Source organism: Lepidochelys olivacea (assembly GCF_965140295.1).
Source record: "Lepidochelys olivacea isolate rLepOli2 genome assembly, chromosome: 1".
Classification (NCBI taxonomy): Eukaryota; Metazoa; Chordata; order Testudines; family Cheloniidae; genus Lepidochelys; species Lepidochelys olivacea.
Window position 1 is genome coordinate 127,614,768 of NC_140411.1, and position 25,111 is coordinate 127,639,878.

The 25,111-nt window shown below is 39.2% G+C and overlaps 1 protein-coding gene across 10 annotated transcripts in view; it reads right to left on the reverse strand.

Annotated features, from left to right (window-relative positions):
* Positions 1-25,111, reverse strand: part of ZBED1 (zinc finger BED-type containing 1) — a 290,772-nt gene that overhangs the window by 191,143 nt on the left and 74,518 nt on the right. For 2 of the 10 annotated variants that reach the window (XM_084614141.1, XM_084614139.1), the window contains exon 2: positions 17,739-23,243. The exons of the other annotated variants lie outside the window; for them this stretch is intronic. In XM_084614141.1, coding sequence (XP_084470267.1) covers positions 21,105-23,192 — 2,088 coding nt within the window. In that variant the 5' untranslated portion in view covers positions 23,193-23,243 and the 3' untranslated portion in view covers positions 17,739-21,104. Of the gene's footprint in view, positions 1-17,738; positions 23,244-25,111 lie in introns of those variants that run through there. 10 annotated transcript variants of the gene reach the window in all.

The window sequence follows — 25,111 nt, forward strand, 5'->3', positions numbered from 1 at the left end:
ACAGATCAGTAGTCTCCCCAGAATTTCATTGATATCTCTCTGTATTTGTGGTTATTATTCTATTATTTGTGCAAAGAGTGCCTGCACAAAATATGCCTAGTAGTGTTATAACCATTCAGAGGAAGCAATAGCCTGGCAAAGCCCCTTTCATTTAGGAAGCTGTGGTTAAAATCCCATTCTGATCCGAAAGGTGGGAGATTGTTTTCGATCAGTGTAAATTGCATCCTCTCTCTTTCCAGAGACAGGGAAATTGCACTTTCATACTCCAGTCAGACCCAAGAGCATACTCCAGAGCATACTCCTCAACCCTGCTTCTTCCAAAAAGCAGAATATTCTGTTATCACTCAAACAACCAGGTTTGCTTTAGGCAGGTTAAGAGTGAAACTATTTTCATTTTTACGAAGTTACAAATTAGGAAGCCAACCTTAAGTGATTGAAAGTTGCTGGAGTACTTCACTTTACAAGATTGGGGCAATCACTTCTGAACTGAAGTGCATGTTGAAATATACAAAGCTCCAATAATTAGGATCAGTATAAATGGTGCAAAATGATTCAATATTCTTGGGAAGAGCTAGATAACTGGAAATTTAACATAGGAAACAATCAGTATTCAAAAGTGAGGGGGAGATATTTTGACATCAAATACATCTTTAAACACCAGAAAGGCTTTTTATGTTATTAAAAGCATCAAAAAACTAATAGTCCAAACTTGCCACAATATAAAACACTGGTATAAGTTAGATACCAGATGGTCAGAAGAGAGATGAAACTGGAATCCCATTACCTCCTCCCTCACTTCCCCTTGTTCCCTTTCCCTGCAGTCTTTTCAACTGTGTTGCTCCTGAGCCTTACTGCCCTATCCCTCAAATTTGTCTCTTGCTAGTAAATTTAGCTCTCCGGCAAGGTGTCTGGTAAAATGTTCAAATGGTGCTTTATAACATTCTCTTCTATTTAACAGCTCATCTCATTTAGAGCTCAAGTGTCTCTTAGCCTACCCACCTCCATAGTGGGGTGAGGGAGTGTAAGCCTCTCCCTTCTCTCTCTACATGGGCTACCCAAACCCTTGATTCAGGTGCAAGCAAGCAGTGTGCAAGAAAGGAAGGGACGGTCATGTGAGTTAGACATTGGACTGGGATGATGAGATCTGTAGCAGAGCCAAGAATTCAATACAGAATTCTTATGGGACCTTCAGAAGTTATTGAATGTGTGCGCCCTATATCCCCATCTTTAAAACAGAAATAATAATACTCTGATACCTTACAGGGGTGTTGTGAGGATAAATTCATTAACATTTGTGAGGTGCTCAGATACCAAAATGAACCCCAGATAAGCAGACAATGTGAGATGAAAGAAAAAGAACAGAATAATCATAATAATGCTTAGTCATTCATAACTGCACAAAAAAAAAAGGTTTAAGAATCCCTCTCACAGTCAATACATTTTAGAAAATAAAATATAGTTGTTCATTTCCAATTACATACCGTTTCTCCAAGTTTAAACCCACCCATATCACAGTCACTACATCTTTCATCCTTCAGCAAGAAGAAAGTTTCAGCAGGCTAATTTGAGATTTAGCTTTGGAAAGCTTCCTTTTTCTTTTGCATTTGGAAAAATATCAATAAAATGAATAGAACATGTGCTAGTTCCTATAACAGTTTCTGTTCAAAACTGAACACCTCTGCTTTGCCTAAGTACTTTTTTGTGTCTGTATGTGACTGGTGGAGAGAATTACTGAAGGACCAACTTGCATCTTGCTAACTTTATGCAGTGATTATTTGCCGTCGTACCTTTTGACATAATGATAGAAAAACTGGATATTTCATATTTTAGTGTATTTTGGGGGCATTTAAGTGGATTCATGTAAAATGTGCTCAAACTCTGACTAGTGAAAATGCAAAACAAGGACAATTAAGAATTAGAATTAGTCATGGAATTTGCACTTGCTATTCTCTCATGGCTGTCAGTGCTTTAACTACTAGTTGAAATTCTCCTGTAAAATTTCACCAAGCTGGAACGTGGCACAAAAGCTCTGATGAGTAAAAGTGATTTTAAGTTTCTTGTAGCTCACCAAAACAAAATATTCGTCTAAGTTATAAGATGACTACAAAAAATATTTTCTAAAAATAGATATCAATTTCTTCTTCTGTTTCCTTCACTTGAGGTGGTGTTGATAGTCCTCTAATATGAGAAGTCTTGGTCTCTTAGAACATTTCTTTTAGGACTTCTTGAAGCTATCCTGGAATCCAATACCCCTTCCACTTTTCTTCTACCTTCCTTGGCCATTTGTGGGTATGCATTTCGTTTTCAATGAAGTATGTTCTTCCCGCACAAGGTTGTGGTGCAAGTGTTTTTTGGAGGCTTTAAAAATTAGACATTTTTATTACTTTAATAAAATGAACATTTATTTTTATGATGAAATTCTATAGGCCATTAGTCTAATGTGGATTCATTAGGTTTCGTGAATTGTTTAGCTTACAAAAACAACTATTGTGCATTCCCTGTAATTATTTTTCATCAAAATTGTAAAAGATTTTTAATATGTAGAATTACTATGCAGATTAAAAGCTCCTCAGATGTGTCTTGACATGAGAGGCTATCAGTCTATTATAACATTTGTCTCCTATTAATACTTAAATTAGAATGTGTCATTCTTATCTGAAGAAATTGAACTGTTTACTAAATGAAACCCAAAGAATGCACTAAGAGCAATGTTCTCAAGGGATATGACATAATCTCCATTCCTGTCTTTATTCCTCATTCTAACTCTCTCCAATGAACATCTTTCCGAAGTTTGAAGACCTGATTAATTTTCTAAATAATACATCATTTTCTTGACAAATGGAATCTAATACCCCTTCCATACTTCTGAACACAAATGTAAGGGGTGAACTCCTGGCCTCAAAAATCTACTGGAGTTTTGTCTAGCCAGAGGCAATGATTTCAGCCCAGATGTTTTTGATCAAACCCATAACAAATGACACTGTTGTAGGTAATTGAATTTGAAACTATCCTTCCTGCAACACAATCTTTACAATACCCTTCTCCATTCAAGGAATGATTTCTTTTGAGCCTTTTTTGTAGCGTGATCTTTATTTGATCAGAATCAGTCCTTGAAGACCAATTTTTAAAATACATCGAACTCATGACCAAGTTCCCATGCAGTCTAGATATCCAAGAACACCTCTCAGAGGAGAGCACGTGCAAACCTGATGCACTGCATTCTTGCCTACAATATTTATATTAAAATACACACAACTTCTGCTTTTTCCATGAATGTCATGTGGCTGCATTTCAAATGTATGCCTTGTATCACACAGTGAGTTTTCCCTGATAATTTGAAAGATGTCACCCAAAGATGTAGTGCCTTAGAATCCAGACTTTTAGATTCACTTACAATTCAAACTCTACTTTAATCATTTGCAAAGTGATGTGCAATGAATATTTAATTCAATTATACTTTATTTGATATCCAGTAGGGAAGCTTGAACATTGTTTTATCACCCTTCAACATATTACCTCTCAACAAGAAGACAGGCATTTTTAGAGCACTAGTATAGTGGCACAAGACATGTATTTTCCACTTTGGGTGCAAACTTTGAGCACCCCCAACCTACCGAAGTAGTTATTAGAATCTATAAACAAGTACATTTTTGTACTTTCCCCTCCCCCTGTCCCCGATCAGGGACAAGTTTTGAAACTTATACAGTGCTTAGAGTTTTGAAGAATCTCGAGTTCTGCCAGTTAGTTTGACTCAAATTTTAAATAAATAGTGAAAAAAAAATCAAATATTGGGGAGGGAGTGGAAGGAAGGTGTGCAAAAGAGAATAAGGAAAGGGTCTGGGTCTGGAAGATGTGGTGTGAGCAATGGAGAAGGAAAGTAGCAAGAAGACCTGGGAGGAATGAAGAGGCATCTTTGGGATCATGAAAGAGGAGCAGGCAGAGAGGGATCAAATGTCACAGCACCACTTCACAGCTGTCACAGCACCACTTCACAGCTGTCCCAGTGCCTAAGTCAGATCAGCGTTTAGGTGAAAAGTAGCTGGCTAAAGCCAAACCCAGGCAAGATGGAAGTGATGCTATTACGAGGAGACAGCTGTAGCGGCACAGGAGCCAGCAAACAGAGCTGTAAACCGGGGAGTCTGAGTGGGAGCTCTGTTGGAGGAGAAGGTATTTGTGTTTGGTTTTGTATTTGTATGTGGAGAGGCTTGTAGGGGCTTTGTGCTGGGAAAGAAGCTGAGCCCTGATTAGGGGGCGGGGCTTCTCTGACTAGGGGTCCTATAAAGGTAGCCAGCCAGTCAGGCAGCGGCACAGGAGCCAGCAAACAGAGCTGTAAACAGGGGAGTTTGTCTTGTGGTGCTTGTTTGGGGTTTGTTTTTGCTGTGGGTGGTGGTGTTTTGGTGTGGTTTGTGTTTCCCAGATTAACAGGGTTTAGGTGGGAAGGCTATGACAGCTACAGAGGCAGCAGTGGGAGTGACCCATGTCGTGGAAGACACAATGAAGATGACGGGATGTGGAAGCTGCGGTACGTACATGATTCTGGAGGGGGTACCCAGTAAGAGTTTTGTCTGCATGAAATGCCGTCTGATAGAGCTGATGGAGGAAAAGATCCGAGGTTTGGAGATGCAGGTGTAAAGTCTGGTTGAGTTTAGAAAGGGGTTTGAGCAGATTATGGAGCAAAGACATGAGGTATCTGAAGGGAAAAGCTCAGACTTGCAGATGGAAGCAGGACTGAGGAATTCTGAGGGGAGACTGGGTGAAGAAAGTGGTCAGTGGAAGCATGTGATGAAGAGAACCAGGCAGAGGAAAAGTCGGGCTAGTGAAGGAGAAATAGACCTCAAGAACAGGTTTGCAGAGTTGGAAAATGAAGAAGGGACTCAGCAGGTAGTCACTGAAGGCGGAAATGCAAGGAAGAAGAGAAGAGCGGCTAGTCCTACAGGAAAAGGGGATGAGTCAATGGAGACTACACCAAATATGAGCCCCAGGAGGATACAGGATGGGTTGATACAGGATTACAAGGGAGAATAGGAATGGAAAGAACTTGCAGCCAGAGGGAACAGGGGACAGACTAGAGAATAGCACCGTTACCAGGAAAGAATAGAGTAGAATAGAATCTTCTTATTGAGAAGAAGACAGGCCTGTAACCAGAGCTGATCTAGAGAATAGAAGGGTATGCTGTCTTCCAGGTGCTAAGATAAGGAATGTAGACCTGAGGTTGAAAAGGATCCTAAAGGGAGCAGGAAAGAATCCCCTAATTATCCTTCATGTGGGAACAAATGATACGGCTAGATTCTCGCTGGAAAGTATTAAAGGAGACTATGCTAGGCTGGGGAAGACGCTTAAGGAAATCAAGGCTCAGGTGATCTTTAGTGGGATTCTGCCTGTTCCTAGAGAATGGCAACAAAGGTGTGACAAGATTATGACTATCAACAGATGGCTTAGGCAGTGGTGCTATAAGGAGGGCTTTGGGATGTATGGCCACTGGGAGGTATTCATGGGCAGAGGACAGTTCTCTCGGAATGGACTTCATCTGAGTAGGGAAGGAAATAGACTTCTAGGATGAAGACTGGTACAACTGATTAAGAGAGCTTTAAACTAGGAATTTGGGGGAGATGTCCAGGTAATCTCCACGCTGGATTTTAGCACTGTGAGGGAAGAAAACGAAGTAAGAAAGGATACAGCCGTGGGTAGGAGAATGTATATAAGGAGGAAGGGCAGTGTGGATACCAGTCTAATAGGTTATACTGGCTGTAGAATGACCGTGCCTAATAGGGTACAGAATGTGAGCGAGGCCAAACAGCAAAAATTAAGATGTTTGTACATCAATGCGAGGAGCCTAGGTAACAAAATGGAGGAACTAGAGCTACTGGTGCAGGAAGTGAAACCAGATATTACAGGGATAACAGAAACATGGTGGAATAGTCATCACGACTGGACTACAGGTACTGAAGGGTATGTGCTGTTTAGGAAAGACAGAAATAAAGGTAAAGGTGGTGGAGTAGCATTGTATATCAAGGATGAAGTAGCATGTAAAGAAATCAGAACCGATGGAATGAATAAGACAGAGTCCGTCTGGGCAAAAATCACATTGGGGAAGAAAACTACTAGAGCCTCCCCTGGGATAGTGCTTGGGGTGTGCTATAGACTGCCAGGATCTAATTTGGATATGGATAGAGCCCGCTTTAATGTTTTTAATGAAGTAAATACTAATGGAAACTGTGTGATCATGGGAGACTTTAACTTCCCAGATATAGACTGGAGGACGAGTGCTAGTAATAATAATAGGGCTCAGATTTTCCTAGATGCGATAGCTGATGGATTCCTTCATCAAGTAGTTGCTGAACCGACTAGAGGGGATGCCAGTTTAGATTTGGTTTTGGTGAGTTGTGAGGACCTCATAGAAGAAATGGTTGTAGGGGACAATCTTGGTTCAAGTGATCATGAGCTAATTCAGTTCAAACTGAATGGAAGGATAAACAAAAATAAATCTGCAACTAGGAATTTTTATTTCAAAAGGGCTGACTTTCAAAAATTAAGGAAGTTAGTTAGGGAAGTGGATTGGACTGAAGAACTTATGGATCTAGAGGCAGAGGAGGCCTGGGATTACTTTAAATCAAAGCTGCAGAAGCTATCGGAAGCCTGCATCCCAAGAAAGGGGGAAAAAAAATCATAGGCAGGAGTTGTAGACCAAGCTGGATGAGCAAGCATTTCAGAGAGGTGATTAAGAAAAAGCAGAAAGCATACAGGGAGTGGAAGATGGGAGGGATCAGCAAGGAAACTACCTTATTGAGGTCAGAACATGTAGGGATAAAGTGAGACAGGCTAAAAGTCAAGTAGAGTTGGACCTTGCAAAGGGAATTAAAACCAACAGTCAAAGGTTCTATAGCCATATAAATAAGAAGAAAACAAAGAAACAAGTGGGACCGCTAAACACTGAGGATGGAGTGGAGGTTAAGGATAATCTAGACATGGCCCAATACCTACACAAATACTTTGCCTCAGTCTTTAATAAGGCTAAAGAGAATCTCAGGGATAACGGCTGCATGACAAATGGGAATGAGGATATGAAGGTAGAATACCATATCTGAGATAGAAGAGAAACTCGAACAGCTTAATGGGACTAAATCAGGGGGCCCAGATAACATTCATCCAAGAATATTAAAGGAATTGGCCCATGATATTGCAAGCCCATTAACAAGAATTTTTAATGAATCTGTAAACTCAGGGGTTGTACCGTATGATTGGAGAATTGCTAACATAGTTCCTATTTTTAAGAAAGGAAAAAAAAGTGATCCGGGTAACTACAGGCCTGTTAGTTTGACATCTGTAGTATGCAAGGTCTTGGAAAAAAATTTGAAGAAGAAAGTAGTTAAGGACATTGAGGTCAATGGTAAATGGGACAAAATACAACATGGTTTTACAAAAGGTAGATTGGGCCAAACCAACCTGATCTCCTTCTTTGAGAAAATAACAGACTTTTTAGACAAAGGAAACGCAGTGGATCTGATTTACCTCGATTTCAGTAAGGCGTTTGATACCGTGCCACATAAGCAATTATTAGTTAAATTGGAAAAGATGAGGATCAATATGAAAATTCAAAGGTGGATAAGAAATTGGTTAAACAGGGAGACTACAGCGGGTCCTACTCAAAGGTGAACTGTCAGGCTGGAGGGAGGTTACTAGTGGAGTTCCTCAGGGATCAGTTTTTCCTCAGGGACCAATCTTATTTAATCTTTTTATTACTGACCTCAGCCCAAAGAGTGGAAGTGTGCTAATAAAGTTTGCGGATGATACAAAGCTGGGAGGTATTGCCAATTTAGAGAAGGACCGGGAAATCATACAGGAAGATTTGGATGACCTTGTAAACTGGAGTAATAGTAATAGGATGAAATTTAATAGTGAGAAGTGTAAGGTTATGCATTTAGGGATTAATAACAAGAATTTTAGTTATAAACTGGGGACGCATCAATTAGAAGTACCGGAGGAGGAGAAGGACCTTGGAGTATTGGTTGATCATAGGATGACTATGAGCCGCCAATGTGATATGGCCATGAAAAAAGCTAATGCGGTCTTGGGATGCATCAGGCGAGGTATTTGCAGTAGAGATAAGGAGGTGTTAGTACCGTTATACAAGGCACTGGTGAGACCTCATCTGGAATACTGTGTGCAGTTCTGGTCTCCCATGTTTAAGAAGGATGAATTCAAACTGGAACAGGTACAGAAAAGGGCTACCAGGATGATCTGAGGAATGGAAAAACCTGTCTTATGAAAGGAGATTCAAGGAGCTTGGCTTGTTTAGCCTAACCAAAAGAAGGTTGAGGGGAGATATGATTGCTCTCTATAAATATATCACAGGGATATATACCAGAGAGGGAGAGGAATTATTTAAGATCAGTACCAATGTGGACACAAGAACAAATGGATATAAATTGGCCATTGGGAAGTTTAGACTTGATATTAGACGAAGGTTTCTAACCATCAGAGGAGTGAAGTTTTGGAATAGCCTTCCAAGTGAAGCAGTGGGGGCAAAAGACCTATCAGACTTCAAGATTAAATTAGATAAGTTTATGGAAAAGATAGTATGATGGGATAACATGATTTTGGTAATTAATTGATCTTTAAATATTCATGGTAAATAGGCCCAATGGCCTGTGATGGGATGTTAGATGGGGTGGGATCTGAGTTACTACAGAGAATTCTTTCCTGGGTATCTGGCTGGTGAATTTTGGCTCAGGGTTTAGCTGATCGCCATATTTGGGGTCGGGAAGGAATTTTCCTCCAGGGCAGATTGGAAGAGGCCCTGGAGGTTTTTCGCCTTCCTCTGTAGCATGGGGCACAGGTCACTTGCTGGAGGATTCTCTGCTCCTTGAAGTCTTTAAACCACAATTTGAGGACTTCAATAGCTCAGACATACGTGAGGTTTTTCGCAGGAGTGGGTGGGTGAGATTCTGTGGCCTGCGTTGTGCTGGAGGTCGGACTAGATGATCATAATGGTCCCTTCTGACCTTAGTATCTATGAGAGAAACTGAAGAACTAGCCAAACCCATGCAATCACTATCATTTGAGGAAGGGAAGTCTGTCTTCAGGTTGTCAAGACAGTTCACAGCCTCAGGTTCCTCCTGAACTTTTTGCTGCTATGAAATGGATGATTAGCTCCCAGTGTCCCTTCTTCCATATTCCGCCTGGCCAGAGGAATACTTTTTCTCTAAGTGTATGCAGATTATGACACTGACACTCATGCTTTTGTGCCTTTCAGATTATGATGGCAATACATTGCAATTGGAATGACTATACCTGCCCCCAAAAAGCTCCAGCTGGTTCAAAATGCATCAACTTGACTGTGCAGAGCAGCTCAGCACTCCAGCCAACACAATCTCCTCAGCAACTACAAGGTCAAATAGATTGTTCCACTGCATAGCAAGTATACTCCACAAGAAGAATAAAATGGTCAACTGCAAGCATGAGGCCGGTGAGAGCAGGGTTGGAAACACCTCTCCCCCTCACTCTTGTTGCCATCTGACCTTAAAAACTCGTGGCCAGAGTCAAATCTCACACTTGTGAGAAAACAGGAGTTAATGCCAGTGGACTCAATGAATTTAAACTAATATAATGGACAATGTCAGCAGATTTGCCTAATTAAGGGTCAGACCCAATAGAGTCAATGCAAAAAAGCAAAAAAATTGTCATTTACAGTGACTGCCCCCCGCCCCCGAAGTACAACAAATTGGAAGAATTTAGACTGAGTAAACCAGAATGGAAACTTCCTCCAAAGAACTCATTCAACGTTTGGAAACCTTTTTCTGACAAACTGTATAGATTTACATTATAAATAGACAGAGTTTCATTTATACTCTGTCAAAATGTTTCATGTTTGGCCCTAATTGGTAATTTTAAAAATAAATAAATAAATAACACATTCAAGGAAAATCCCTTCAGATTTTTTTTTTTTTTTTTTTTGGTTAAGGATGGAGGAGGGGAGGTGGGAAAACCACACTACTCTACAAAAATAATTTCTCATTCTTGTCTGACCTGGAGTCATCCCATGAAAGTTATCAAACTACTGGCATGAAGGATTTATGTGATTGGGTCATCATAACTCACTACGTTGTTTAAGAGCCACCGCCAACTTCAAATGTAGTCTGTTAAAAAGTTAAGTAATTTTAGGTGTAACATCTGCCAGACACTCCTCATCTATTTTTTCAGTTTTACAATATTTTCCTGTGTTTTAAAATAAAATTCTTTCTTACACACACACACACAGGAAAATGACTTTGCAAATGTACCAGAGAACCAGACTAGAGATAAAGTGCTGTCCAATACACATATAACTGCAGAGAGAACTTTTCAGATGACTTTCCATGTTGTAGTAGGTACAAAATTACACTTCTCTCTGCAAATTTAAGTTGATTTCCCTTTAAACATCAAAATCAACAATTTGTCCAATGTGACTGAGCCAATGCATCTGTAGAAAACTTACCTTTTGCCTCTATTGACCTTTTCCCTATTAATTTTAACATTGAATTCACAGTTTGCTAATTTAATAAATACAGCTATATGACTGTTAGTAGCTATAAAAGATTAGGTAAAAGTAAATGCCTCAGAGCAGTCAGAGGGAGCTTTTCTTCGGCAAGGAACTGACATCAAAATGCCCCATCAGCTGGACAGAAAGAAGGCCCCTGGAAGCCCAGCTCATGATCACTCAAAACCATCTCAGACTGTGGGTACTTATATCCGGGATGTCCTAAACCTACTGCATGTGTCCTTGCACATGCATGCGTGTGCACGTGCTTACCATTTAATAAATAGTAGTTTTAGATAAGAGCACGCTTGCTTGTATCAATCATTTATCAGACAGAAGTGGTACGTTTCCACTGATTTATTCATGACACCACCTGGAGAGAAACTGAGAGGCTATCACTATTAGTTGGTCATGAGAGGCAGTTGTTGTCCCGTGACATTTTGTCTTTGTGGCAGCTCTATTTCTGGCTCTGCCATGGACCTACTATGTCACCTTGGATACATCACTTCACCTCTCGGTGCCTCTGTTTTCCCTCACTTCTCTGCATCTCTTTCCCCTTTGTCTGTCTTGTCTATTTAGAGTGCAAGCTCTCCTTGGCAGGGACGCTCTCTTACTGTGTGGCTGTACAGTGCCTATTGCAGTGGGGCTCTGATCTGACCTGGGGCCTATCAGTGCTATTATCACTACAATAATAATTGAATCCCGTTGTTTGGTGGAGGGTTTTTTTTTTTTTAAATTGTAAATCCATTTTCACTTAGCAAATAATACCGATTAACAGACTCATTCAGGTCAGTTTTCTTAAAGCAGGAATATTAGTGCTTATGCAATGTTGTATAGAAACATTTTTTGTAAATAAGAATATGCAAACAAATCTGGATATCAAATGAATTAGTTTCAAAAAAAATGTTGGCAGTGGCTGGTTTTAATCTTACTTCAGTGACACAGCCATCTTCCCTATTAATAAATTGTCATGAAGAAAATGGTTCTCTCACAGTTTCTGAGGTGAAAAGTACACAAGCTTTTAAACACAGGGACTGATTCACCACTAATCAGGTGATACCCCTGGTAGTCATTTACACTTGTGCAAAATGCCTGTATAAAAGCTAGCGCTCTGATTTGGCAGTATTTGATTAACACCTGGCACAAATGTAACCATTTACCCAAGGTGCCAGGTAGAGAAGAATATTTAACAAGCACTAAAAGTATGCAGATACTATCATTGTTTTGATTTGTAATTAACCTGTTTCTCTTCTGATAGGCAAAATTGGTTTAATTAGGAAACACCAACTTAGATACTACCTGAAACAAGCAGATCTGGAAGGAAACTGTGATTTCAAGTTAATGACAACCTCACAATCCTACAGCCCTTCTGCCCAAAACGCTTTATTTTAGTAGGAGTTATGCACATATCCTTTAGATTGGGCGTTTCACATACAGTGACTTGGCCTTTTAAGACTCCCCAGGTTTGCTATCAATAGTGAGGAGTTAGCTGGCTATATATGATTTTCAATGTTTGCTAGACCAGAGAACCAGTGTAAGAATCCATCATTCAGAAACATATGTTTTTCCTTCAAAAGCTCCCTGGAAGGTTCATTTTCATAAACCAAAGAACAGATTACAAATGTACTATACTCATCTGTTACATTTTTTACCAATGGTATTTTGTTATTTAAAAATAAACTATACTTCTCTTCCACAGAAGCTAAAATACAACCCATAACCATCAGCATGAATAAAATGAGGAATATATATAACCATTTGTTTGCTACCATTTGAAATTCCAGACCATCAGAGACTGAGGAAAACAGATAATTTAATATTTACATATCGTGCCAGTCCCAAGAAAAAGAGCAGCAAGACTTTAGATGTAGGCAAATTCATTTAAAATCATCTGATGCAGCATATGACTGACATGAAAGTCAGTGAAAATATTCACGGCTCACACATTTTTCTACCGCACAAGCTTCCAGTATCATTACACAGCTTTGGTACCATACCACAACCAATCAGCAACTGTATAAAATGAATCTCACTGCCCTGACACGTGACAGATGCTGAAAAATAGTGTACCTCATAAATAATGTTTTGATCTATAAAGTGTCAAGTATACATATTGTATTGCTAAGTCATAATTACAGTATTTAGAAACATCCCAGTTATCCAATAATAAAAACATTATATCAGACTGTTTTATGGGCACAGTGTGTGTAACATTAAAGCCTTCACTATCAGGCACTGACATTGTGGTCTTCCAACAGAAACATAAATGTATTCTGGACAGCAACATTCCTACTTTAAGGTGACAATCAGTGTATTTGCAGAGGGGAAAAAAAAAAAATGAGAGAATCCAGTTTGCATTTTGCAACAAGAACATGGCAAAAAAAGGGATGAAGCAGACAACATATTGTGGTAACAACTGAATGAAAGTGTGTTTTAGAAGTACTAACCACTTCCTGCAAGCCCAATCTATTCAAGCGTGCAAATATAAAAAGCACATATTAATGCCCTGTCAGCATATAGCATGGTACTTACATGTTGATCGAAATTATTTTTATAAAAAAATTTACAGAATTCAGGAAAAGAGCTGATGGGATTCCCATCCCAAGACAACCTTAAAAACAATCACTGTTTAAACAGAAGTTTTGATTTAATTCCTCACTTGCACTTGATAAAAGTGGTTGTAAAATTGTTACCTAATCAGAACAGTGCTGTTTTGCATCTACTTTGCATAGGTGTAAATAACTACACAAGGTGCAAAGCAGTGCAGATTTGGACTATTAACCTCAATGGAAATAAAAAAGGATTGGAAGAGCAATGGGAAATAACATACCCCAGGATCTTTGCTAGCCCTCTGAAAGAGACACAGAAAATAGGCCTGATTATCACATTGAAATGCTACAGAAAGCAGTGTGCTCATTTCTGAACGCTGACCTTTACATACAACAGGGAGATAAGATATTAAATCCTAAATGGAAACACAGGAATGAGAAGCAGGAATACTGTGCTCAAGATTGTCACTGACATTTCAGACTCTGAATGAACCTGGCTTGAAAAAAATCTCTTTAGTTCCCTTTCTATTTTTGACAACTCATATTTCACCCATAGTGATTTTTAAAACATGTATTTAAACCTCCAAGATCAATGAAAATATTTTAATATTTTTGTAATTACAGTGGAAATTTTGTTTTAAATTCCCTGTTGTGTTAATAATCCAATCACATCAGCACTGAGAGCCTGAAAATGACAAGACCTAAATCAAAAGCAAAGTTGATTTAGTTGATTTTTATTGTCCAAACTGAAGCAAATGCTTACTTACATCAAATAACCACAACATAGTGAATGTCTAAATACTGAAAGAATTTTAAAAATCCAGTTTAAACAATTTAAGTAGCTATTAGTATTCCAGGTAAAGAACTGTGTTTTCAATATAAAAAATTTAAGATGACATTGTACCTTTAAAATGTGCACTAGTAATATTATTTACATTAAAGGAGGAACTATTTTATAATTTCCCCCATTTCCATCCCATAAAGTACATTTTAATCTTAGTAGAAAAGCAGTTGTCCAGAGGAAGTATGACGAGACACCAAACTGTATCTTAGTTGACCACAAAAAAAACCACCCCAGAAAAGAGAGCCAGATGAACTGTGCCTTCTCAATGTAACAAAAAAAAAAAAAAAAACTATGCTTGGTTTATATATATATAGCCTTGTAGTTACTTGAAAAGCCAGATCACAAGATCTTCAGAAAGGAATGATCCTCTGAAAAGAAAATATTAAAATGGAAATAACAGCAGAGAGGGAGTGAAATATGTGGAGCTTGCGTAAGGATATTATTCTCTTTCCAGTACACCTATAACTTAACATGTACAGGTGTAACTTAACAAGTGTTATACCTATTTAAAAAGGTGTCACAATGCACAGTACTTTAAATCATTCTCTAAAGAGATGAGAAAACTTACGAACTCTTATCTAGAACTAAAGTCTTCTAAATCAATATGATTCAGTCATTAAAATTATTCAGACACGCTGTTAACATTATGCTCCTAGCATAATAAGTTAAGTAAAACTAGATCTAAAATTTAGGTCTGCAAAAGAAGTATTTTACAAATATCAATAAAAGTTTTTCCACCTTCATTCCGTTTGTACAGCATCTCGCAAAATAGGGTCCAGGCCCATGACTGGGGTTTCCTAGATGCTACGGGAATACACATCAATAATAATATGATGCCAGACAATGTAAATTTTCCTCTGCAAAACTCATAGCTCCAGTCATTGTATTAATGAACACAAGATGGTTGAAGGAGACACTAACAAGTCAAAGGTTATGTCTGCACTACAGCCTATGTCAGTATAACATATGTCACTCAGGGGTGTAAATAAACCATCCCCCGAGCAATGTAAGTTACAGCAACATAAGCGCTTGTGTGCACAGCACTATGTTAGCAGGAGAGCTTCTCCCACCGACGTAGGTTCTGCAGTTTGCCAAGGTGATTTTATTATGCCAATAGGAGAGCTCTCACCTGTTGGCATAGAGCATCTTCACCAGACACGCTGCAGCAGGACAGCTTCACTGATACAGCTGCACCGCTGCAGCGCTGAGCATGTAGACATGATCTAAGGCAGTGGTTCCCAGACTTGTTCCGCCGCTTGTGCAGGGAAAGCCCCTGGCGGGCCGGGCCGGTTTGTTTACCTGCTGCATCCGCAGGTTCGGCAGATTGCGGCTCCCCGTGGCCGCGGTTTGCTGCTCCAGGCCAATGGGAGCTGCTGGAAGCGGCAGCCAGAACGTCCCTCGGCTCGCGCTGCTTCCAGTAGCCCCCATTGGCCTGGAGCACCAAACCGCAGCCACTGGGAGCCACGATCAGCCGCACCTACGGACGCGGCAGGTAAACAAACCACCCCAGCCCGCCAGGGGCTTTCCCTGCACAAGCAGCGGAACAAGTTTGGGAACCACTGCCCCAAGATGAGTAAACTGAGAGCACAAAGTAAAAGTAAACCAGAATACTATTCTTTTTTAATAACCTAAGATATTAAACACACAGGTAATGATTTTTTTTTTCATTTGGGGGAGGTGTTAATATACAGGGTCTCATTCTGACTTCAGTTACATCACTGTAAGTTAGAAGTAACTCAGTTGAACTCAATAGATCTGATTCTCCATTGCTTTGCACTTTAGTATTAATAAGGTACTATGTGTCTGAATGAATTATTCAGATTTAGTAGCATTTTACAACCACTTTTCCCAGGTACAACTGACTACTTCCAGCTTGTCTACAATGGAGAAACAGAAAAAAAAAAAATTCCCACTTGTGCTATCACCTCTTCAGCTGAATCAGTGAAAGCCATAATGTAAAACGAGGTCCCACAGCAGAACCAAAATTTTTATCACTGCAGAAATTAGACTTACTTTTAGCAGATTTAACTAATACAGTGGTAAAAACAGGGTGTGTCACAGCGGCCTTGTCTATACTAAGGCTCTCATCATCTGAACTTATGGGAAATATTTTTTTAAGTTTACCTTTGGGTACACCAAGACACAAGGCAGTACAGACTCGGGTCCAATGGAATTACCAGTGGAAGTGATATGGTATCATGTGATCTCTGTATAGAGTACTTTGTTCTATGGTACTTTTATGGGCCGCATTACTGTAGTATCTGAGCAGCTCACAATTTTTAAAGTATTTAGCCTCACAACACCTCTGAGCAGTAGGAAAAAACTATTAACCTCATGTTATAGATCAAAACTGAGGCACAGAGTCATTAAGGCCCAGATCCTTAAAGGTATTTAGGCTGCTAACTTCCACTGAAATCAGTGGAAGTTAGGAGCCTAAATATCTTTGTGGATACAGGCCTCAAGTGACTTGCCTGAAGTCACACAGGAAGTCTGTCGCGGTGCAAAAAACTGAATCCATAACTTTGGGCTCCACAGTCAACTCCCTAACCACTAGACCATCCTTTCTCTAATTATGTTTTGTATCCTAAAGACAAGTTAGACATTGCGCAACCTAAACACTAAATCAACACTCCTTTTACTGATGTGAAACTTTATTTTAAATGTAAAACATGTAAAAGCTAAATAGAAAAACTACAGTGGATGCCCTTACAAAGATACTTGAAAGAGTATTTAAATTCTAAGCTCTCCAGGACAGGGAATGTCTCTTACTTTGTTTTTGGAGGGGCCCTAATTTTAGATGAGCCCTTTAGGCCCTAGAGTAATACAAAATAAAATAATAATGCCAGTTCCAGAGGTGTTCCATACTTTCAAAATGGGGAATTCTATTATATCTTATATACATTTTTTTTTCTAATCTGTAAGTGGGACTTTTAAAACTAGGAAATAAATATATTCTGCTAAAAATGTAAACCTTTTCAACTTGTGGGTTCTTCATAGTTCCCTTTAGCCTTCTAGGTTATAACACGTGTTTAATATGGGTTATCCCAAAAGCACTTAAATTATCAGATGCCTTCTTAATCCTGATTCCTACCATAAAGTCTTAATAATGACTTTAGGATATTTAGATGTGTAATATCAAGGTAATTTGTCTTCTTTTATCATAAATATCATTTTTAAGGAAGTTAAAAATAAAATCATATTTTCCAGACAAGAAGCAAAATCCAAAGGTGCATCCCTGCTCGTCACCCTCACCCCATCACCATTTCTTCATGTCTCACAAATTGTAAACAATTCCAGACTGTATATTCATATAGAATTTAAGAGACAGAAGTTCAAAGTCTAGAGCTATAGCACAATTCAGTAGACTCTAGTCCCACCATAGCAATAATGAACCATGTTTACTCATGTTGTGGCAGCATGCAGTAGTGTTGCAACTTAGCTCACCCACATGGCAATTTCTGTACTGTACTGTTGCCTGGAAACGGCATGTAATTCTATCAAGAGAAACTGTCTACGCTTCTCAGTAAGAGAGGCATTATTGATCTCAACATATTATTATTATCCAGAAAGATTTGTACAGTATACTGCAGTAAGTTACAGAGGGGGTATGCATAGTTTGAAAAACTTGAAATATAACCTCACCTTGTTGCTAGAGAGTTCAATGTCAAGGTACTGAAAATATGAACACACATCAGACAAATAAATTAGTAGCTAATTTATTTCTCTGGTTTATTTAACAATATTCCAAGCTTAGCACATTAAATAAAAACTCACAGACAATGGGTAGGACTAACAATGGCTTTGTCTTAGAACAACGAGACATATCAACTGAACCAATTACAATTTTATTTTGGATACCAAAAATTAAAAGGCCAGAAGAAGCAGAACAGTGCATTGCACTGGTATTGCTGAAACTGATTTGGGGAGAAAACAGGCTGCACTGCATGATAATTTTAGCCTTCAGACACTCCACGTGGAAACGAGGGCTGGAGAGTACCAAAACACATTAGCTGAATTCAGACCTGGGGAGGCTGATTTTCTTTTCTTTTCCATTGGTGTAACTCCACTGATTTCAGTGAAGCTACTCCTAATTACAGTAGCGTAAGAGCAGATTCAAACCTCTGGTGTTAATACAGTGCTTAATTTTTAATGAAAGAGGGTCGGGTCTCAAGCAATTTTTTTACTTTCATACCTGATGTGGCAAGCCCAAAGGTGCCGGGGATCAGCCCAGGCACAAATTAAGCACAATTTAACAGCTTCAGCTCCTTTAGGGACAAATTCAGTAGGTGACAAATCGCAGTAAAAGTTACTCTTAAAATTGATGTGATAGTGTAAGTTACATCAGCTTGGCATTCAATGTGAAAAACTTTGTAACTTATTCACTGAACAGGTGTAAAAGGAAAATCAGCTAAGAGGTTTGCTTTAACTTCCTCCCTCCAGTTAATCAATTATTCTGCTACGCTTCCTTCACATGTAAGTACACTTGTTTTGCACATTCTCTGGACCCAATCTCCTACAGCCTTGCACCTTCTGTAGTCATGTACATCTGGCAAAGTGGATGTATGGTGATACCATATCAGAATGGTGTATTTTACACACACTTTTCAGAAGTACAAATAATTACACAAGAGACAGGGCAGTGAAGAATTGGGCCACCTAAATGCTAGGTCTGTACAAGTTAGACCACCATTTACAGTCATTTTTCATTAACTAAAACCTGTGGGATAATTTACACCATTTGATTTGTTTCATGATTCTAATCCCCCTTCCCACCTACTGCCAAATGATCATACTGTGCATCGGTTGGTGAGAACTGTAAAAACAAAATGTAAACATATACAGCTTGATAGTACAAGTGAAACAGCATATTAAATATCACTGTAAATCTCACTTTTGTGTTACTTTTGACCAGCCCCTTTATAAAACCATGCATCTATGATTATGAATTCCAAATAGCCATCCCATAATAATACACTGAACAGTCTCTGGTGGACATCTCTTCAAATCAGTGTTGCATAAGACAATCACAGACACACACACACGTACATGTTCTGTGTTAGCATTTTATACTGCTGTCCATCATCACAGTATCTGGGTGCTATATGTACACATCTATTTTATAGCATAGTCAGTGAGACTAGTACAACAGAGTGAATGTCTCTGATCTCTGCAACAGCTGAATGATTTCCAGCATCACATGATACACAGACTTTCAGGGAATGCATCCGATGAAGTGAACTGTAGCTCACGAAAGCTTATACTCAAATAAATTGGTTAGTCTCTAAGGTGCCACAAGTACTCCTTTTCTTTTGCGAATACAGACTAACACGGCTGCTACTCTGAAGACTTTCAGGGGGCATCCCACTTCTACCTTCATGCTACATTGTAGACTAATGAGAATTTGTATTCTATTCAGTAAGAGTGATATTCCCAGAACGTTTCCAATTGGGAAATGAAAAAAGGGAAAAAAAGAAAAAAACTTTGCTTATAATATGGTAGTTCCAAAAGTCCCCCTATGCATAAGCAAAATATGCTGGCTGCCTCCCCACTCTCACCCAAAAAGTGGACTATACACTTGTTTTAGACATGTAGCTCTTCCTAAGAGATACATTATGTTTTATTATTTTATTTTGCTAAATACTCAGAAAGACTTAAAATATTTAGGCATAGAGACACAGGGGGAGCTACTCCAGTACACATAACGATTAATCAGAACTAGTATTGAGATGGGACAGACCAAAGCCCTCTACAGACTGACTCTAAAGGGAAGCAGGGGAAAAGGAAGTTTGTAAGTGCTGACATGACAGGAATCATTATCAAGGTCTAACAACTTGTGTGAGGGTTTTTTTTCCTGCTTAAATACATTTACACAAAATTAAAGCTTAATTTTTTGAAAGGCTCTTTCTACCAAAGATCTTTCTAACTCCCTGGACAAAGTCCCAATTTAAATTAAAACAATTTGTATAAAAACAAATAAAAACACACATGGTCCTTGCCGTTTTCCAATCTCCCTACTTCCCCCATCCTTCAGGGGCCTGATTCTTTGCTGCTTTGCACCTTGTGTAGCCACCACTTAGACCAGGGGTTCTCAAACTGGGGGTCGTGACCCCTCAGCGGTCACAAGATTATTACCTGGGGGGTTGCAAGCTGTCAGTCTCCACCCCAAACCCCGCTTTGCCTTCAGCATTTATAATGGTGTTAAATATATTTAAAAGTGTTTTTAATTTATAAGGGGGGGGGTCACACTCAGAGGCTTGCTGTGTAAAAGGGGTCCTCAGTACAAAAGTTTGAGAACCACTGTCTTAGACTCACACAAAGTGAATGTAAAATGCCACAATTCTGATGTGGTTGTGATTTCCACCTACTTAGTATAAATGTAAGGGGTGACATAAGGGCTCGTCTACACTTGAAAGTTTTACCACTTTAACTATACTAGTATGACTAAGTAACAAAACGTCCTCCAGTGTGGGTGCAGTTATAATGGCATAAAAGCGCTTATACCAATATAGCTTATTCTGGTTTGGGAAGCAAAAAAAAGCTATTATCAGTATCATTGAATCCACACTAGGGCCTATACCTGTATGTCAATTGTGGTGAGAATACACCCCTAATTGATGTAGTTATACCGGCAGAACTTGTAGTGTAGACGAGGCCAAAAGTATGAGGTAGTGAAAAAATCAGGCTTAAAGTTATTTATTGTCTAGTTTCTTCCTAATATTTTTGTAAGAGTCTCTGAAGATCTGACTTATGGGTTTTAAAATCAGCTTTAAATTTAGGAATTTAAACTTCAAAATCCTAATCCATGTTGGCTTCAGAAGTGGATTTGTACATTTTTAAAACTTCTCTGTTTAGGGTCCAAATTCAGAAACAACATCCCTATTACAGAAAGCACATAAGCGCATTCAAGTCCCATTGAAGTACATGGAAATTAAACACATGCGTAAGTGCTTTCCTGAAATTGGGGCCAGAGTCAGGAGTCATGGACTTTGCAGAATTACTTCCTTTTTCATTTCAGTGCTGTATAATCACAAGTCATTCATGTTTTAAGATAGTAGGCAAGACATACAATGGAAGCTTAAACCAAGTCTGTTACGCTTGTTCAATATTTACAGTATTCATAGCATCAAACAGAATAATTTTGGTAACTTAAGACAAATACCTTTTCTTTGTTATTTAATGTACCATAGTATTCCTGTTAAATGAACCCACTGTCTCGGATATTAAAGAAATTGCTGCTTACATTTACTGTGTCATTTAAATTAAAAATCTGTTCCTGTTCCAAGCCCCACTCGCCTTCATCTTCATCTTCAGGTTCTGCTTCAGACACATTGCGAGTGTTTTCATACAAAAAGATCTGCTCATCCACATGAGCTGGGGCTAACCGATTTCTCTTAGCACTTACAACATTAGCAGAAGAACCAAAAAGGCGTTCAGGGAAGACTCTTGTAGCGAGAATACACCAATATTTCTGAAGAACCTTTGGTAAAACAGGAAATAATGCTAGTCTGTCAGACCACCACTTAAGGGGGTCTTCATTTAGACCAAGAACCTTTTGTGACTTAAAGTTGCTCAATTCCTCAACAATCTGAGCATGCCATTCCTCTTGGTCTTCCACCCCTCCTGTCTGGCAAAAGATTTCCGCAAGCATGTTATTGATTGCACTGGTAGGGGGAGGGGTAGACGAGATGATTATTTTTTTCACAGGTGGCTCTTCTGACACTGTAAAGAACTTTTCTTCGGGCCTGAAAGTGTTTTCTTTTACTTTTTCCAAAAGGCTTTTTGCTTCCTCCACCACTCTGTTTTCTACCTGTTGCCGTTCAAATGCTGAAAGGAAAGGCAGTTTTTTGTACCTAGGGTCCAAAAAAGTTGCAACATTGAGAAACATGTCTATCTCAGGTGTATGCTGGTATGTTGTTGATAACTCTTTGGCTATCACTTCCTTGGCCATGCTAATTTCTTTCAAATCATTCTCTTTGATGTTCAACGTGGTATTTAGAAGCATGTGGAGGAGGGGTTTCACCATACTTATTGTTGGATATTTTGAAGCAGACATCATCTCAGCAACCTGTTTAAAGGGCTGCAGTAGGTCCACCAGGCCTTCAACTGTATTCCATTCGCTGGCTTCCAACATCAGATGGTGGTTATTGCTGTCCTCCACAAGAACTGCTGCAATTACAAACTGCTGTTCTTTAAGACGTTGCAACATGGCAAGTGTGCTTCCCCACCAGGAAACACGATCACTTACAAGCATACAGTGCAGAATATTTTGTTGCTTCTGCTTCTCACTTAACATGTACATTGCTACCGTGGACTGCTGAAAATATTCCACCAGTTTTCGGCACCTGGCAAGAAGGCTGCACAGTTTTGGAAGCTGAAAAGCTTGTTGTATTCCTGCATTAAAAGTCTGCCCCAAACAAGGCATTTGTACTGGAATATCTAGGAGAGAGCAAGCTTTCACAATGTCTTTACCATAATCTGTTGTAGCACCAAAGACTTTTGTATTGACCCCCCATTCAATAAAGATTTCATAAAGGACTCGTGTAATAGTTTCTGCAGTATTTTCCTCTGGCACTTCAAACGTTTTTAAACACCGGGAGTTAACAGCCAGACAGTTAGAAGGGTTACTGTTGAGAAAATGAACTGCAAGTGTTACATATGATCTATTCTGGTTTTCACTTCTCCACATGTCAGTGGATATGCCACACCATAGAATTTCAGTAAGTTCTTTTAACACAATTTCTCTAATAGCATTGTATTTTTCAGGAATTGCTTTTGTGCAGAAATATTTCCTGCTAGGAAGTTCATATCTAGGATCAGCTGTTCTCAAAAGTGCCTTGAATGTGGGTTCATCAACAATAGAGGAAGGATACATGCCCTCACAAATTAGGCTAATCACAGCAGAAGTCAGTTCTTGATGCTTTTTGTTTTCATAATTGTGGCTGGTTTTCATAATTAAAGTGTCTTGAACAACCTGCTGTGACGATTCTGGCTTCAGTTTTGAAAATGCAGTAGCAAACGCTTCCCTCATTTGTTCAGTGTTACTTTTCACAAATTCGCAGAACTCATCAGGATGATTTTTCTCAAGGTGGTATGAAAGGTTGGACGTGTTTCCTGAATAGGCAATTTGGGCCATGCAGATGCGGCAATAGATTTTCTTCCACTGTAATATGCATCCTTCTGCATTAGTATCAAACCCAAAGTACTTCCATACTTTACTCTTTGCTCTTGGATGAGCCACTAACTTTAGATCTGATGGCGAGCCTTCTAAGCTTTTATTCTCCATTGCTTCTTGGCCACCGTCCCACCTTTTGATCCTTCACTCATTAATGAGTACCTGATAAAGGCAGTAAGATAAAGATACAATGAGAAAGCACACGTGAAGCACACTCAACTATGTGAAATCAGTGCTTCTGCGAATACACCATGAAACCTACCTTCCTAATTACATTTGCAAATTTGAAGAGGAGGTTTACAGGAAGTGTGACCTATAGGAAGACCCATTAGAATGCCAAAAATAAAAGTGTTTTAATATGTGAAGCGATGCTGTGACTGAGCTAGTAGAATCAAGAAAAACTGAGTTTCTTGAGAAACATGAAAATTCTTGGTAGAGAAAGTGTAATGGTCACTGTAGAGTTTTAGTACGTTATTGCCACATACATTAGACATTTGTTTATAGTAGCTCCCTATCCTAAAATTATACTTAAGGTTGAGTCAACATCCCTTTGCACAAGAATTATTGAACTCTGCTGTTAACATTTATTTCAGCAGAAATTTGATGCACAAGGAACAAATGTTTGTTTGTTCTGAAACAAATTTTGTTAAGTTGGTTAGACTTTGTTAGAGATTAATTTTTTAAGTTGTACATTACAACTCTGGAACTGATCCTGCTCTGCTGAAATCAAAGGACATTTTCCAGCTGGATTCATAAAGTAGGATCAGAGCCCTCACGCAGAGCAACAATATACATTTGAGGACTTTCCTGCCTGCCTCTTTGTGGAATTAATGTTCAGAGCTCTTGGCTCCTGGAATATCAGCACCTTATAATTGCAGGAAGAGAGGCAGGCAGGGGAACTTTTATCAACATAATAAGCATTAAAATATGTCAGTTTGAACATTCTTTTTAGCTGTTCAGAAGAATAAACATAAGAGTTTTCTGTGCGCTCTGGAAAATTATACCTACAGATTTGCATGGGGCAAAATATTTTTGCCAGAAAAGTATAATAAAGCCACCAGTCTCCCTGCAAGCAACCACCTGCCACAGCTCATTTCTCTGCACCTGTGCACCATGACACATGGCTGAGACTGCTGCATGTGTAGATGTTGCTTTGTCTACCTCTACCGTGGCTGCAACCTAGCCAGATGATTGCCAACAGACCCTCAAACAGCCCCATTCTTGAAATGCTCAGTCAGCGGGTAACAAGGATCAGTAAGGAGAGAGGAAAGGAGCCACCAGGGAACAGTAGTGCAGGCACATACAAAAATTGGAGAGGACCAGAGTTGAGAATACGTTCATGATGCATTCTATTGAGAATGGGATATCAACAAATCAATAAGTTGGGGAAGAAGACATGTCCACATCATTTCCTGTCAGTGGCAGCACCAGGCCAGGAAACAGAAAAGGAAAGCCCTGGGTGAATAAGACAAGCTAGTAGGCTTTTCGTGACATTGTTGCAGACCTGCGGAAATGTTTGTGTGTGTGTGTATCTTTTCAGTGAAGTTGCTCCTGTGGTCTTACTCTATGGAGTAAGGGACTTTTGTTCCTTTTAACCATTTAGTTATTTTTTTAATATTTTGGGTTTTTTTAATAAAATATTAAGATAAGGTTATTGAAGGTTAAAGATGAGGGGGGGTTGCAGATTTTTTGGTTTGGCTGATTTCTTTAAATATTTACATCTGAAGATTCTGCATCAGGAAGTAAAACTATTCTGTTTTTAAAAAGGTGCTCTGAATCCTGGTATGTCCTTTGCTATGACTAATTTCAGTGCTTGAGTCATCAATATGAATTACTGACCCAACATGGTTATGCTGTTTCATTCCAAAGATCAATATTAAGAGAGATATGGGATAGCTCAGTGGTTTGAGCATTGGCCGGCTAAACCCAGGATTGTGAGTTCAATCCTTGAGGGGGCCATTTAGGGATCTGGGGCAAAAATTGGGGATTGGTCCTGCTTTGAGCATGGGGTTGGACTAGATGACCTCCTG